A 16,341-nucleotide genomic window follows, 5' to 3' on the forward strand; every position below is an offset into this window, starting at 1 on the left:
ATATGTAGAGGTTGCCATTCAGCGGGGTACATGGAGGAATGGGGGCTCCATATCAAAGATCATTATTAGCTCCAAATTAGGATGCCAGGTTTTGCCACACAGGATCAATGCCTTAATCTGGATCTTCTGGGTAGCTGGTTACTGCACAGGTTCACACCATGACTTAGGAAAGAGAAGAAGACCAGCCAGCATTGGCTGCTCTTTTCCAGGGACTCCTTAAGATTGACATGGCCTACCACTAATAAGATATGTATTCCACTAGTACCATTGGTAGGACTGTTTTTTTTTTCCTCTTTCTCTCTCCTACTTTCATTGAAAATGACAGCGCAGCTACTCTTCAAATATTAATGTGTCTATCTATAGGATGTAAGGGCATGGTCAGCTCTGGCTTCATATATTAGCAGATTCTTCAGATTATGCCAACTGCTTTGGAAGCGCTGCCATCCACCCAGCTGCAGAATCACCCGGAACTGGCAGAGTTTGTGAACACTTTAAGGTTACAAGGGTCCTACCAGTCGCTGAAAAGAGATCATGTATTTATATGTGCTACTCATTTACATAGAGATGATATATGGTAGTTTTGTTTGAGGATGGATATGTTATATGATGTCTCACTTTTTTTTTGCATGGCAGGTAAGGTGGAAAATCACAGTAATCCCACCACCTTTTTTTCATATTTGAGACTACTTGGTGAAGGGTGATACGCCAGTTTTATGTTTGCTGTCTGGGTGTGTAAACCTGCTGCCATTCTCGTTTTCACCATAACAAGACAAATAAAATAAATACCATTGCTAACATTTTATTGGACTTTGACACATGTTCAGAAATATATAAAGTATTTGCACACTCCTGAAGGAAAGCAGAAGAGCAAGGCTTTCAGGTAGGTATCTGCTTCTTGCGCTAATATTGCTGTTCATGTGTTTGTTTTTAGGGGATTTCCACTTTGGTTGATAGATTTTTATTAGAAGGATCTCCTGATGATAACTTCAGGGAACCCTCAGTTATGGGCCACCTGTGCAATGTATTAGTGGATCTTCCAACTTAACTATTTTCAATCTCACTCAACATCTCAACATGCCTGATCCTTTATTCCTAGACAGAAAATTCTGAGGGGTCTGGCAGAAAAAGAGATCTATGGTGGTCCGACTGCTGGGACTCCCAGCTATCTCGAGTACCAGAGCTCTGAAGTGCCTGATGGTAATGCAGCGGTGGTCAATCATGCGCACTGCAGGTCCATTCATTTCTACGGTAGTGACCAACCAAACTGAGCTCAGCTATCTCCAACACTTCCATTAAGAATGAATGTAGTAGTAGAATGCATGATCGACCACTGCTCCATTCATACGGGTCTCCTAGTGCTCGACATTGGTGGATAACACAGCAGCCAGATCCCAGCGATCTGAAAGTTATCCCCTACAGATGTGGGTCCATTTTATTAAGTCATATGGTCTAGCTTTGGAAATATTGGAGAAGCAATAGCCTTAGGAAACAAAATAGCAAAATGGTTAAATCATTTTTTTTGGCAAATCCAAATGTTGGCAGGGGGCTATAACTTCCCTTCCACCACTAAGAATACATTTTAGGCATATTACACTAGTGTAGATGAAGGCATCTTGATTCACCAAAGGAAATTGTTTTCCGGACCAAACCTCAAATTAAATTGGAGACCCCCACCTACAAAGATCAAGTGGATGTCATGATCTTATAATTTACATAACATTTATACGTTTGCCAACTTTTTCCTGAACTTATCCAACATTTTTTATGGGCACATTGGAAAACCATAATAATTTATTAAGATTTTAAGCAATATACTGTATGTCTACAGCCAATAATACTGATTTAAACATACAGGCAGCATCACTGTAAAATAATAATAATTACAATCTTAATAATCTGTTCAATCTTCCTATAATTCAAGAACACACCAAATTTTGAGACAGGATTCTACTGAATCAAAGGGATCCGTTAAAACCACTGTTTCATTTGGACTTAACGCTATTTTTTATACTTTTATTCAATGATAGGAAAGTTATCTTTGTAACATTAGTGGCTCTTGATGTCTTCAGGGCATTTAAGGTTGTATTGTAGAAAATTAATTGTATCCTATCTGAGGGATAAATATATAATTGTGGATAATTCCAAGTGGTGTATTGGCGAGCTGTGACAATATATTATGACCCATCTAAAGATCCAAATACATACACTCAATTACAAAAGTTAAAATATATATAAAATGATGAGCTATATAGAGACTAACTACAAAATTAAGTTTAGTTTAATTATGTGGTCAATGTCTCACGGAATCTTATTGGGCACCCTAGAGGAAATTATTCTTATTTTCACTCCCATCTAAATAGAGCAAGTATGCTCCCAATAATAATTGGTTGGTAATTGTTCGTTATCACACACTTCATTAACCTGATCTAATAAGGCTTTTGTGAATCAACCCATTTCCATTAGACCCTAGTGACAAGTGGTTGGCTTCAAAGTTATCTTCTACTGGACTTTTGGGTCTTGTGGTGTCAGACCTTGAACTTTTAAAACGATTGGGCTAGTCGGGCCCTATATGGGCTTCACATTTTATTAATGTCCTTACTATATATGCATGTATATATTTTTATTACATGTATCAGTCAAATGTACCTGCATTATGCTTTTACAGGACTAATGATGTCCAGCATGCTGTCTTTATCACTGTTACTTTCTCTGATGTTTCTTCAAGGTTCTCTAGGTAAGTTATGGTCTTTCCCTTTGTAATCAATTTAGACTATAGCTCAAGAGAAGATGGGTAGTTAAGACCACTAACCTAGCAAATGTTTCTTTATAGGGTTTCTATTTGGGAAACCGCAAGACTCAAGCTCCTCTGGAATCAATCTTCCGTTCCTCAACATTGGGTTTGGTTCTTCACATGAGCACCATAGCCACAGTGGAGAACATAGTCAATCATCAGTGTCAGATGACCTCAACCCAATGTATTTCTGCCAAGGTCCTTGTAAAGATGGCTGGGTCTCCTATAAAGGTTATTGTCATATGTATGTGGCTCGGGAACTTAGCTGGAAGGATGCCGAGGTAAGAAGAGTTCATTGTCAAGAATATGTATAATTTACTATTATAAAAGCTACCAAGCCGGTTATACATGATGAACATTGATATAAAATGACCCTGGTCAAGTTGAAGGGTCATGAAACTTAGCGCTCTTCACTTTAATTTTAAGGCTGTGTGCACACGTTGCAGACACACTCGGCACCTTTTTTGCGATTTACCTCTTTTTGCAGTTTGTGGGACCTCCCCCGGGAAATGCTGACCTGGTACAATACGAGCACCTTCAGTTCCGGAAGTTCTGGGGCCCGCTCCTTCCAGAGTGCCAAACATCAGGGCCTTAACCACTACCTCCTGGAACTCAAGCTACGACGTATCGGTGTGGTGTGCACATTGTGACAGCAGGAATGCGTTGAGCATTGCCAATTGGACGATGTGCACATCCAGCTTTTTGTACCACACCTTGGCCTTTCTCAAAGCATTGTACGGTTGGAGGAGTTGATCAGAGCGATCAACGGCCCCCATGTTTTTATTGTACCCTAGCACACATTCATGTTTGCTGATCTGTGCAGAGGTACCCCGTACAGTGCTGAGGGCACTGCCATCACCGTGTATGGTGGTCAAGAGAAAGGCATCCCTCTGGTCCTTGAACTTGACCACCAGCAGGTGGTCGCTACAGTGGGCCCTACTCTCACCTTTTCGGAGCATCTGCCCAAGTAGCGTCTTCGGGAGGCCTCTCTGATTTTTGCGGACAGTACCGCAAGCTGCGGTACCTCGCGCAGAGAGGGATTTGTAGAGTGGGATGCTGGTATAAAAGTTATCAGTGTAGAGGTGATAACCTTTATCCATCAGTGGGTGCACCAAATCCCACACAATTTTCCACTCACTCCCAGGTCAGGAGGACACTCAGGGGGTTCAATCCTGGTGTCCTTTCCTTCGTACACTCTAAACCTGTGGGTATACCCTGAGGTACTCTCACACAGCTTATAGAGTTTGATTCTGTACCTGGCCCTCTTACTGGGCAGGTATTGACGGAATCCGAGCCTTCCTTTGAAATGGACTAAGGACTCATCCACGCAGAAGTTCCTTTGGGGCACGTACACTTCAGCAGACTTTTTGTTGAAGTGTTCGATGACCGGCCGAACTTTGAACAGACGATCAAAGTTGGGGTCATCTCGTGCGGGACACTGTGCATTATCGTTATAATGCAGAAACTTGTGGATGGCCTGAAAACGCGTCCGGACCATGACCATTCAGAACACTGGAGTGTTGTATAAAATATCAACACTGCAATATTGCAGGCTTCTTCAGGATACCCATGTGGAGGACCAGGCCCCAAAACTGTGTCATTTCAACTGCGTCCACAGGAGACCAGTTAGTATAGGATGAACGCGGGTTTTGCTCCAAAAATTGCCGAGCGTACAAATTAGTTTGCTCCACCATGAGGTTAACAAAATCCTCAGAGAAAAAGACTTTGAAAAAGTCAATTTCTGTGAGGCCGGTGGTGTCAAACTTGATTCCTGATTCTGCCACATAATCAGGAATCAGTGGCTCATAATTTTTGGGGGGCGAGGTCCACAGAGGGTCTGCTGAATCAGCTGCGGGCATGGTGGGCGCTGCCTCATCTTCTGTCCTGGAGCGTCTGCGTGGCGGTTCCGCAGGACCCGAGGAGGAAGCTAAGGAGGGGGAAGAGGATGAAGAATCCGAAAAATAAAGAAAAGTCGGATCGTCATCCTCGCTATCAGTGTCGGAGGCAAGTAAAGCATATGCCTCCTCCATTGAATAGTGCTGTTGGGATGAACGTGATGGGCGGGACATTTTTTTGTGTAAATATGGTGCTTGGGTGTACTTTATTTATAACTGTGTATGTGGTGGGGGGGGCTAGTGATTGGTGCAAACTATCCTGTAAGAAAAAGCTAAAAGGAAATGGGGAGCAAAATACCTGTGAAAAAAAGTCTAAAGCAGCAGGTCCTAGATATAAGTGAACGGCGTCACTTATCAAAATTTAGTGGCTGCTGGATGTGTGCACAGGGGTGGCTCAAAGGGGGGGGGAGGTGAAAAAGAAAAATGGAAAACAGCCGGCATGAACTTTGATAAGTGAATTGCGTCACTTATCAAAATTCGGCAGCTGCTAAATGTGCACACGGAAACGGCGCAAAGGGGGGTAAAAAGAGGGGGCTGGGGGGATTGGGGTGGATGAATAGAGATCGGGCAGGGATCAACAATTAGGGTTGTAGTTAGGTGGCACAAAAAGGGGTGAAAAAAATGAAAAACGGCAGGCACAAGCTCTGATAAGTGATGTGCGTCACTTATCAAAGTTTTGCGGCTGCGGGATGTGTGTGCAGAGGTGGCGCAAAGGGGGCTAAGGAAAAAAGCGAGAATGAGTGTTGATCGGTGAACTGCGTCATCGATCAACGCTCGGCGGCTGCGCACGGAGGTGGCGCAAAAGTGGGGTGGAGGGGGTAAAAATAGGGGGAAGGGGGATGGGGTGGATGAAGAGAGATTGGGCAGGGATCAGTTAGGGTTGTAGTTAGGTGGCACAAAGGGGGGGGATGTGTGTGCGGAGGTGGCGCAAAGGGGGCTAAGGAAAAAAAAGGGAGCACGTGTGTTGATCAGTGAACTGCGTCACCGATCAACGCTGGGCGGCTGTGCACGGAGGCGGCACAAAAGGGGGGGGTAAAAGGGGGGGTGATGGGGGGATGAAGATAGATTGGGGGGTGAAGATAGATTGGGCAGGGGATCAGGGATCAATTAACACTTACTTTCTTCTTTCTTCTGCAGGGATTGTGATGCTAAAAGCTGTGGCACCACAATACCCAGCACAGGAGCTCGTGCTGCGTCCGACCTCTCTGCAGGAATCCTCAGCTAGAGTGAGGACCCCTGCAGACAGGTCAGAGGCAGGCCAGGGGCAGGTCACATCGCTGCTGTGACCTGTCATTGGTGGGATCGAACAATTACATCAATCCCACCAATCCCTGCTCTGCCTGGTGACCATGGTAACTGCCTAGGATCGGAGCTCACAGCTCCGATTCCTAGGCAGGTCATGGCCAGGTCATCAGCAGGGCACAGAGCGGTCACAGCGTGACCGCACCTGTGCCCTGTGGCTGGCGCGATCGCCGATCTAATCAATCACGCCAACCACTTCCTGCAGGCCCTGCTGGGCCTGTCCTGGGCTCCAGCCTAGGATCGGTGCTATTACAGCACCGATCCAGGCCGGTACCGGCAGGGCACAGCGGCGATATTGCACCGCTGTGCGCTGCGATTGGCGCGATCAATTAGATCAGCGATCGCGCCAAACTGGGGGCTTTTCTCTGGTGCCTGGCGTTGCCAGGCACCGGTCCTAGGTTCGAGTACTGATGTACTCGATCCTAGCCTAGGATCCTGTTGTTTCAGCCAATCTGATTGGCTGAAACAAAGAAGCGCTGTGATTGGCTATTCTGAATTGAACAGCCAATCACAGCTCACAGAGGGGTGGGCCAGGGTGGAGACTGCCCGGGATGCTGAGGCCATCTATCCTGAGGTAAGATGGCGTTGGCATTTTAATGCGATCACCGCGACTTAAGTCGCAATGTCGCATTAAAGGGCATGACGTACTATTCCGTCCATGGGACTTAGGTCCCAGGTCACATGGATGGAATACTACATCCATTGTAGGAAAGGGGTTAAGTCTATTTTTCCAAAGTCAAAGCTGTGTGAGGGCTTGCAGTTTTGCTGGACATGCTATAGATTTAATCAGTAATATTTTTGATACTTACAACTTTAATTTTTTTTACAGAAGATCTGAAAAAAGGGTAGGTTTACATGTCGCATATTTGCTGCACTTTTCCCTTATTTTTTTTCCCGCACATATTTGCCACTAGAAATGCAGCATTTTATTGTCCAAACAAAGTGAATGAGCTTTCTGAAATCTCATGCACATGTTGCTTATTTTTTCTTTTCAGATTTGAAGCAGTTTCACATCTATAGCATAAAAATTATTTTAGCATTTTTTCAGCATATTTCACCCATTCAGGGACTGGAGTGAGATTTCTCTGGGTATGCCACAACTCGTGGTTAATTAGATGAGCCGAGGCATCACGCGCCCCATCCCGCCCCAACTCTGCCAATTTTAGCTGGGAGAAACTGGCATCAAAACACCAGAGGACAGGGGCGTACTGTCCATAGTGGCAGTCCACGCGGTCGCTATGGGACTTGTGAGTTGGACTCAGTGTGGTTCGGCACTGTGCTGACTCTCCTGTCCTCATCGTCACAACTTCAGCAGTATCCACATCCCTATGACTCAGATACCATTGAATAGAATGATCATCAGGGAGGATTCACCATTCAGCCTGTGCCATTGAGTCTTAGACTCCATGCACTGCAGATGTGATTATGTCTAAACATTGCGCCTGTCGTGTGGAGCCTCAGTACTCATACAGCACATCGTTCTGGGGAAATGGGACAAAGTGTGTTTTGTTTTTTTAAATGACAGTAATTGTGGGGGCCCATATACTATGTATGTGGCCGTTGAGGGCCCTCATACTGAATAGACCATTATGCTGAATGACGGGTTAGTGGGGCCATTATTTTGAATGGGGCTGACTGGTGGGAGCCATTATACTGAATGGGGGGCTGTGGGAGACTGTGAGGACTCCCATACTAAGTGGGGATTTTTGGGGCTCCTATACTAAGTGGGGGCCTGTGAGGGCACTCACACTGATTAGGGGGCTGAGGGGACCTTCATGCTAAGTAGGGTTTTGTCGAGGCCCTCATACTGAGTAAGGGGCTGTGGTGACCTTCATATTGAGTAGGGTTCTGTGGGGGCCCTCATACTGTGGGGGCATCATACTTTGTTGAGGTGCTGTGGAGGCCATCATACTGAGTTGTGGACTGTGTGGTGTAGCCTACTGAATGGGGAAATGTGGGGGCTCCCATACTGAGTAGGGTGCTGTTGGGACTTCCCTACTGAGTACAGGGCTGTGGGGGCTATCACACTGACAGGCCATCAGATGGGGTATTACAGTGGCTCAGTGGTTAGCACTGCAGCCTTGCAGAGTTGGGGTCCCACCTAGGACAACATCTGCAAGGAGTTTGTATTTTCTCCCCATGTTTTCGTGGGTTTCCTCCCACATTCCAAAGACAATACTGAAAGGGAATTTAGATTGTGAACCCTATCAGATCTCAGTGATGATAATGTGTGCAAAAATTAGGTTATGTTCACACATTTGCATTTCTGCTGCATTTTTTATCCAATTAAAAGCTGTTTTTACAGTACCAACATCAGCTATGAGATTTCAGAAATCTCATGCACACGCTTGTTGTTTTTTTTCCTGACTCAATTGGAAAACTTCAGTGTTTTTTACATCTGCAACATGTCTATTCTTTCAGCGTTTTGCCACGTTATTTCACCCATAGAAAGTAATGAGAAAATGCAAAATGATGAAAAAACGCTTAGTTGTGCTTTTGCAACATTTTTGCAGTGTTTTTGGTGACTAAAACTAACTTTATTAAGCAAGTACTGTAGACAAATTACACAAGTATTCCGCTCCAAAAAACATGGCGAAAAATGCCGTGAAAAATTCCCCAACTCTGAAAAATGGCAATGTAAAATTCTTGTACAATGTTTTCTAACCACTAATCATTGGTCATGTTTAAAGACATACATTTATGTTTGCCAAACACTTGTGGCCACCAAATGGTTTCTCTGACCCATTTATGGAAGGGACAACGTTCTTCACAGGGTCCTATTCAAATTAACTTTCATTCCAAAATATATCGGCAGCTATCATCCATATACACTGAAGAATCTCCTAAGGGCCACTGAGAAGACCTCAACCTTATGAAAACCAGATATTGTGTTCCATTTTTCTTTTATACATGTTGCCATTTTCTTTGAGAGGACCCATCCGTCTAGAAGATGTCATTTTGGATGGTCACCTCCGAGACACTTGACAGCTGATATTCAGAGCTCAACAAGAGCTTGGGTCTAAGTTTATGAAAACGTATATATTATTTTCCTCTTAGTTCTAGGACTGCATTAGTCAGCCTTTGAGACTTTATCTTAAGGAGAGTAAACATGGATTATCTACTGGTTTCTGAATTACATATTTGTATTTGCAATCTAGGTGGCAGGAAAAGAACTTTACAAAGGCTTACCTGTACTTCATCTTTGATTACTCTGTTATCACAAGGAGGGTATCCCTTGTGGATATAGCAGAACACTTGAAGTATTTAGAGATAAAACACATCAATGACTCTTATATTCCCATGTCAGGCGTTGTGCTCTGTCCGTACAATAATCATTTATACTCCACTTTCTATTGATTACAGTTTCTATATTGGAAGCTTTAAGATGAGGCTCTATTGATTGGTGACTTTTCCATTTGCAGTGCAATAAATAGAGGATAAGAAAGAAAACTGGGACACCCACAGTGCCCTCTACCATAATAAGCAAAGATACTTCAGGAATCTAATGTCCAATCATTTGAAAATGTAGACACCCTATGACTTTCTTATAATTGTCAAGCAAACTGACATCAACTGGGAGAAAACTCTTACTCCTCCGTGGAGAATGCTTTCCTCAGTACAATGTATGGGGGGATTTCTTGTGTAAGGAGATGGACATACTGCAAACTGTCCCCGTTGAAGAATACACGTATTGCTGATTTGTATAATGTGAATTGTGATAAGTGTTAAAGTGTTAATAGTGTTGGTGTTGTGTTCTACCAGACAGAAGGGAGAGTTAGAGTTAATAGTTGGGACTTGCCCAGAGTGGGCGTGCTAAGGTGAAGGAACAGAGACAGTTTCCTGTCAGGAAGAGGGTTAGGGAGATGGATGCAGCAAAAGCAGACCTATGGTCTGATTAGTGAGCAGAGCCGCGTGACGTGGGTGTCGCTGAGGTGAGTGGAGACCAAGGCGTTGGATAGCATGATCCTGAAAAGAGAGCTAGAGAGAAGTGATCAGACAAAGTGATATGTGGCGCCCCTGAGTGTTCAGTCGCCACAGAGGTACTGCACCTCCTCCTGAGGTGTGGTACCCCACCATTCAGGTAAGGTGGAGACTCCTGACCACGCTCCAACACCTGCATCCCACACAACATAGTAGTGTAGCAAAGCACCCATTGGTGGCTCCCTGCTTGGAACACGAAGCGTGCTGGGAGGCGGGTGGAGTTTAGTCTGCACCAAAAGAGCGGGAAGAGTTTAGGATTTAGTCAGTCAGTGGAAGAGTGAAAATCCCCTGAGTGGGATGGATGAAGGAAGTGCTGCAGCCGACCTCAGTGACCTGGGTCCGCTGGCACAGGAAAGAGACATTGATTTTGAAGCCTGACTCTCTCCATAAGAAGGAAGGATTAATACGGAACATAAGGAGAGGAGGACTAAGGATCAGGGTTAGAGCAGAACCCTTCCCAAGTTCACAGCGCAAGGCCGGGGCCCGGTCCCCGAGGTTGTATGAATACTAATGGTCCTGCAGCAGACACCGGAGGAATGGAAGTTGTCACCACTTTATTCCCACACAAGACTTGGGGGCACAACAGCAACGTGAGTGAGCCGGGACTTAGTAGCAAGGAGTCCCCGAAGCAGGCTACAGCTGTCTGCCGAACAAGTAGAGTTCATAGGATCATCCGACAGGAGGAACTCCAGTGTAACTCAGTACTGAGAGTACTTCACTATAGGTGCAAAAGGGAGACGTTCAGAAAAGGCCCTTATGTTGGCGGAGTGTTGGAATGGAGTACTTCATCTTGCCTGGTGGTTGGCTGGGCCCCTGACCCGGAGGACACGGCACGGATGCGGGCACCTGTATGCTCAACAGACTGTGAGTAAAGCTTTGGAACTACATGTCCTGGTGTCCTCCACTTATTCCTGCGCCAACACACTCAGCACAGCCATATCGCTGTGCCTGACACCGCACCATCTGCGTCTCCTCCCTATCTCTTCACCTACACTACCTGGGACTACAGCCCTACCTGTGGAGGGCCACACCATCATTGCTGCACCACACCATCTGTCCCAGAGGATCTGTCTGCAGCGTTGGCTTAACATCTTCATTGCCGAACACCACAGGTGGCGTCACGAATCATTCACTCATAAACTTTAGTCAGCATTCGCACACTCAACATTTCCCCCCTTTTACAATGGACGCCCAGGGCCACAGACCGGGACACAGCTACCGTGACAACTCATATTGAAATCCACAGGGCCCGGCTCCGAGTACCCCGCCGACCTGGCGAGACCCTGGTGGACCCAGATGCACTGGATATAGGTCCTGTGACAGGATGCCTAGCAGTATGGTCCCAAGATTATAACTCAGAGAAATAACAGGCCAGGACAGAGAACGTGAGACGAAGATAGTGTCCCAGTGCAGGAGTTGCAAGTACATAGCCCACGCCTACTCCTCCGTGCCAAGTTCCACTTGCATGCAGAGATTATTATAAATCCCACCACTAGCATCTTAATTGGATTTATGATGGTCATTCACATTACACGAAGGTGGACAGAGTCCACCATTATTGACAGGACAGGTTGACCAGCTAATAAATATTACATATTTGGCAAAAAAACTGATTGGGAATGTTACATTTGCTATGACTAAGGAGGGGGGAAGAGGCTTCCCTGAATACTTTGTGGATTGCATAGGATTAAAATAAAGTAAGTTGATTTTTAATTATGTATGCTGAAGTGATGAATTTCACAGTTGTACAATACTGTGGCACAAAGCTTGACAGCTACATCAATTGACAGTGGCACATAGCTTGGTAGTTAAACTACTTGCTTGACTGAATCACATAGCTTGGTAGTTACACTACTTGATTGTAGCACATAGCTTGGTAGTTACACTACTTGACAGTAGTACATAGCTTAGTAGTTACACTACTTGGCAGTAGCACATAGCTTGGTAGTTACACGGCAGTAGCACATAGCTTGGTAGTTACACTACTTGGCAGTAGCACATAGCTTGGTAGTTACACGGCAGTAGCACATAGCTTGGTAGTTACACGGCAGTAGCACATAGCTTGGTAGTTACACGGCAGTAGCACATAGCTTGGTAGTTACACTACTTGGCAGTAGCACATAGCTTGGTAGTTACACGGCAGTAGCACATAGCTTGGTAGTTACACTACTTGACAGTAGCACATAGCTTGGTAGTTACACTATTTGACTGTGGTACACAGGTTGGTAGTTTCACTACCTAACAGTGGCACAGAGTTTGGTAGTTACACTATTTGACTTTGGCACAGAGGTTGCCACACAAAAGGTTGATACATAAAATGAGAACAATGGGGATAGGGGAAAATATGTGTAGGTGGGTTAAGAGCTGGCTCAGGGATAGGAAACAAAGGGTGGTTATTAACGGAGCACACTCGGACTGGGTCACGGTTAGCAGTGGGGTACCACAGGGGTCAGTTTTGGGCCCGCTTCTTTTTAACATATTTATTAATGACCTTGTAAGGGGCATAGAGAGTAGAATTTCAATATTTGCAGATGACACTAAACTCTGCAGGGTAATCAATACAGAGGAGGACCATTTTATATTACAGGAGGATTTATGTAAACTAGAAGCTTGGGCTGATAAATGGCAAATGAGCTTTAATGGGGATAAATGTAAGGTCATGCACTTGGGTAGAACGAACAAGATGTATAATTATGTGCTTAATTGTAAAACACTGGGCAAAACTGTCACTGAAAAGACCTGGGTGTATGGGTGGACGACAAACTCACATTTAGTGGCCAGTGTCAGGCAGCTGCTGCAAAGGCAAATAAAATAATGCGATGCATTAAAAGAGGCATAGATGCTCATGAGGAGAACATAATTTTACCTCTATATAAGTCAGTAGTGCGACCACACTTAGAATACTGTGTACAGTTCTGGTCTCCGGTGTATAAGAAAGACATAGCTGAACTGGAGCGGGTGCAGAGAAGAGCAACCAAGGTTATTAGGGAACTGGGGGGTCTGCAATACCAAGACAGGTTATTACACTTGGGGTTATTTAGTTTGGAGAATCGAAGTCTTAGGGGTGATCTTATTACAATGTATAAATATATGAGGGGACAATGCCAAGACCTTTCTAATGATCTTTTTAGGCTAGTCTCACACTAGCGCTTTTGAGCCCAGCGACGGCCTGCGCACGGCCGCCGCTAAGCCCCGCCCCTGCCGCGCCTCCGCCGGTAGCTCCGCCTACCGGCGCATGACGCTGCATGCGTCCTGCGTCCCCTATCTTTATCACTGGGGGCGCAGGCCGTGCGCAATATGCGTTTAGCGGCGCATGCGCCTTTTTGACGGTGCGCCGAGCGCAACCAAACTGCAGCAGGTTGCGTTTGGCGCAGGTCGGCGCACCGTCAAAAGGACGCATGCGCCGCCAAACACATACTGCGCATGGTGTTTTGATTGAGTCACCGTAGGAGGCAAAAACAGAAATGCTAGCTAAGTCCAGAAAACCAGAGAGGTTGGCAGCTAACGGATTGCAGACCCCTGATCCTATCCACAACAACTAACAGTAGCCGTGGGGGTTCCTACGATGCCCTAGACCCCTCGATCACAGCCGGAGAATTAAATAGGCCTAAAGAAAGAAAGGGGAAATCTAAACTGCCCCAGAGCAGACCCCAAAGCAATAGGCAGCCCCCAACATATAATGACGGTGAAGCAAGATGAAAACACTAACACAGACAGAAAGATAGACTGAGCAAAGACGGGGCCCAAGCTAACTAGATAGGAAAGGACAGGAAGGCTGCTGTCTGCAATCCGTGAAAAACCCTATGAAAATAAGAGCCAACAGACTGACAGTGAAAAAGGCCCTGAAGACGCTAGGCTTCAAAAAAGCTATGTCAGTACTCAGGAATATTCTGAAGACAGAGCAACCGGCAAAAGGAGATTCAGCTCACCCCAGCAGGGAATGGCAGAATCCAGAAAAGCAAGGAAAACAAAAACAAAACACAAATGCTAACAGGCAAAGCAGAAAACTTAGCTTTAGAGGAGCAGGAATCAGACTGGTGTCCTAGAAGTCCACAGAGAAATCACCCGCAGGGCAGAATGGCGTCGGCAGCCTTATATCCAGTCCGTGACTCCACTCAGCCAGTCATCCTCATTAGGCTCAGGTGCCTGATAATCAGGCTCATTACCTTCCTTTACCAGAATAGGGAGTTCACCAGACCTCAGTGACGAAGGGGAAAATGAACTCACAACAGTACCTCCCCCTTGAGGAGGGGTCACCGAATCCTCAACCACACCACCAGGGCGATCAGGGTGAGCCCGATAAAAGGCACGCACCAATCTTTTGGCATGAATATCAGAGGCAGAGACCCAGGAATTATCCTCCTGACCATAACCCTTCCACTCAACCAAATACTGGAGTCTCCGTCTAGCCAGACGGGAATCCAGTATTTTCTCTACCTCATATTCCATGTTACCTTCAACCAATACAGGGTCTGGAGGTGCCACCCCAGGAACAACTGGTTCAACAAACCTCTTCAACAAGGACTTATGGAACACATTATGGATTTTAAATGTGACAGGAAGAGCCAAACGAAAAGAGACCGGATTAATAATCTCCACAATCTTGTAAGGTCGAATAAATCTAGGCTTAAACTTAGGAGAAGCCACCTTCATAGCAATATTTTTTGATGATAACCACACCATATCACCAATCTTAAACTGGGGACCAATGGTCCTATGTCGATTGGAAAACCGCTGGGCCTTTTCCTGGGAGAGAGATAACTTATCCACCACTTGGTCCCAGATCTGGTGCATTCTCTCCACCACAGTGTCAACACCTGGGCAGGCAGAAGGCTCCACCTGCCCTGAAGAAAATCGAGGCTGAAACCCAAAGTTACAAAAAAAAGGTGACATCAAAGTGGCAGAACTAGCTCTATTATTTAAAGCAAATTCTGCCAAGGGCAAAAATGAAACCCAATCATCCTTATCAGCGGAAATAAAACATCTCAAATACGACTCCAAGGTCTGGTTTGTTCTCTCTGTCTGCCCATTGGTCTGAGGGTGAAAAGCAGAGGAGAAGGACAACTGAATTCCCAGCTTGGAACAGAAAGTCCTCCAAAATCTAGACACAAACTGAACTCCTCTGTCAGATACAATATTCTCAGGAATCCCGTGTAAGCGAACCACCTGTTGCAAAAACAGGGGCACCAACTCAGAGGAAGATGGCAACTTAGGGAGTGGTACAAGATGAACCATCTTAGAGAACCTATCACAAATCACCCAAATAACAGTCATTCTTTGAGAGACCGGCATATCAGAGATGAAATCCATTGAAATATGGGTCCATGGCCTCCTGGGGACCGGCAAAGGCATCAACAACCCACTAGAGCGAGAACAAGATTTAGACCGGGAGCAAGTCTCACAGGACTGCACAAAATTCCTGACATCATGAGACAAGGTGGGCCACCAAAAAGAGCGACTCACCAGATCTCTAGTACCAAAAATACCTGGATGACCAGCCAATGCAGAGCAATGAACTTCAGACATCACTCTCTTCTTCCACTGGTCAGGAACATACAACTTTCCACTGGGACAACGCTCAGGTTTGTCCTCCTGGAACTCTTGCAGAGCAAGTCTCAAATCGGGCGAGATGGCAGAAAGAACTACCCCTTCGCCTAAGATGGTAGCAGGCTTGGTCACCACAGGAGAATCAGCAAAGAAACTCCTAGAGAGGGCGTCTGCCTTGACATTCTTAGTTCCAGGAAGAAAAGAGACCACTAAATCAAAACGTGTAAAAAACAAGGCCCACCTAGCCTGTCTAGGGTTCAAGCGTTTAGCCGACTCTAGGTAAATCAAATTCTTGTGGTCAGTGAGGACCACAACTTGATGTTTAGCTCCCTCCAACCAATGTCTCCACTCCTCAAATGCCCATTTCATGGCCAACAGTTCCCGATTCCCCACATCATAGTTACGTTCAGATGGAGAGCACTTTCGGGAAAAGAAAGCACAGGGATTCATTTTAGATGTTACAGGATCCTTTTGGGACAAAACAGCTCCTGCACCAATCTCAGAAGCATCCACCTCTACCTGGAACGGGAGTGAGACATCAGGTTGCCGCAAAACCGGGGCAGAGGTAAATCTTCGCTTCAGCTCCTGAAAGGAAGCAACAGCCTCCGGAGACCAATTCAACACATCAGCACCCTTCTTAGTCAGATCAGTCAATGGCTTGGCAATACTAGAAAATTTTGCTATAAATTTCCGATAAAAATTAGCAAAACCCAAAAACTTCTGGAGGGCCTTCAAAGAAGTGGGCTGAACCCAATCATAAATGGCCTGTACCTTGGCCGGGTCCATTTCAATAGTTGATGGAGACAAAATAAATTCCAAAAATGA

The 16,341-nt window shown here is 45.5% G+C and overlaps 1 protein-coding gene across 1 annotated transcript in view; it reads left to right on the forward strand.

Annotated features, from left to right (window-relative positions):
• The first annotated feature begins 644 nt into the window (after positions 1-644).
• LOC141100094 (struthiocalcin-2-like) overlaps positions 645-16,341 on the forward strand; it is a 39,492-nt gene continuing 23,795 nt past the window's right edge. The window contains exons 1-3 of the mRNA XM_073588309.1: positions 645-880; positions 2,666-2,734; positions 2,831-3,072. Of these exons, the coding sequence (XP_073444410.1) occupies positions 2,671-2,734; positions 2,831-3,072 (306 nt within the window). The 5' untranslated portion in view covers positions 645-880; positions 2,666-2,670. The remainder of the gene's footprint in view (positions 881-2,665; positions 2,735-2,830; positions 3,073-16,341) is intronic.

The sequence above is a fragment of the Dendrobates tinctorius genome, unplaced genomic scaffold (assembly GCF_039654945.1).
Source record: "Dendrobates tinctorius isolate UK_male_01 unplaced genomic scaffold, ASM3965494v1 ptg000103l, whole genome shotgun sequence".
Classification (NCBI taxonomy): Eukaryota; Metazoa; Chordata; class Amphibia; order Anura; family Dendrobatidae; genus Dendrobates; species Dendrobates tinctorius.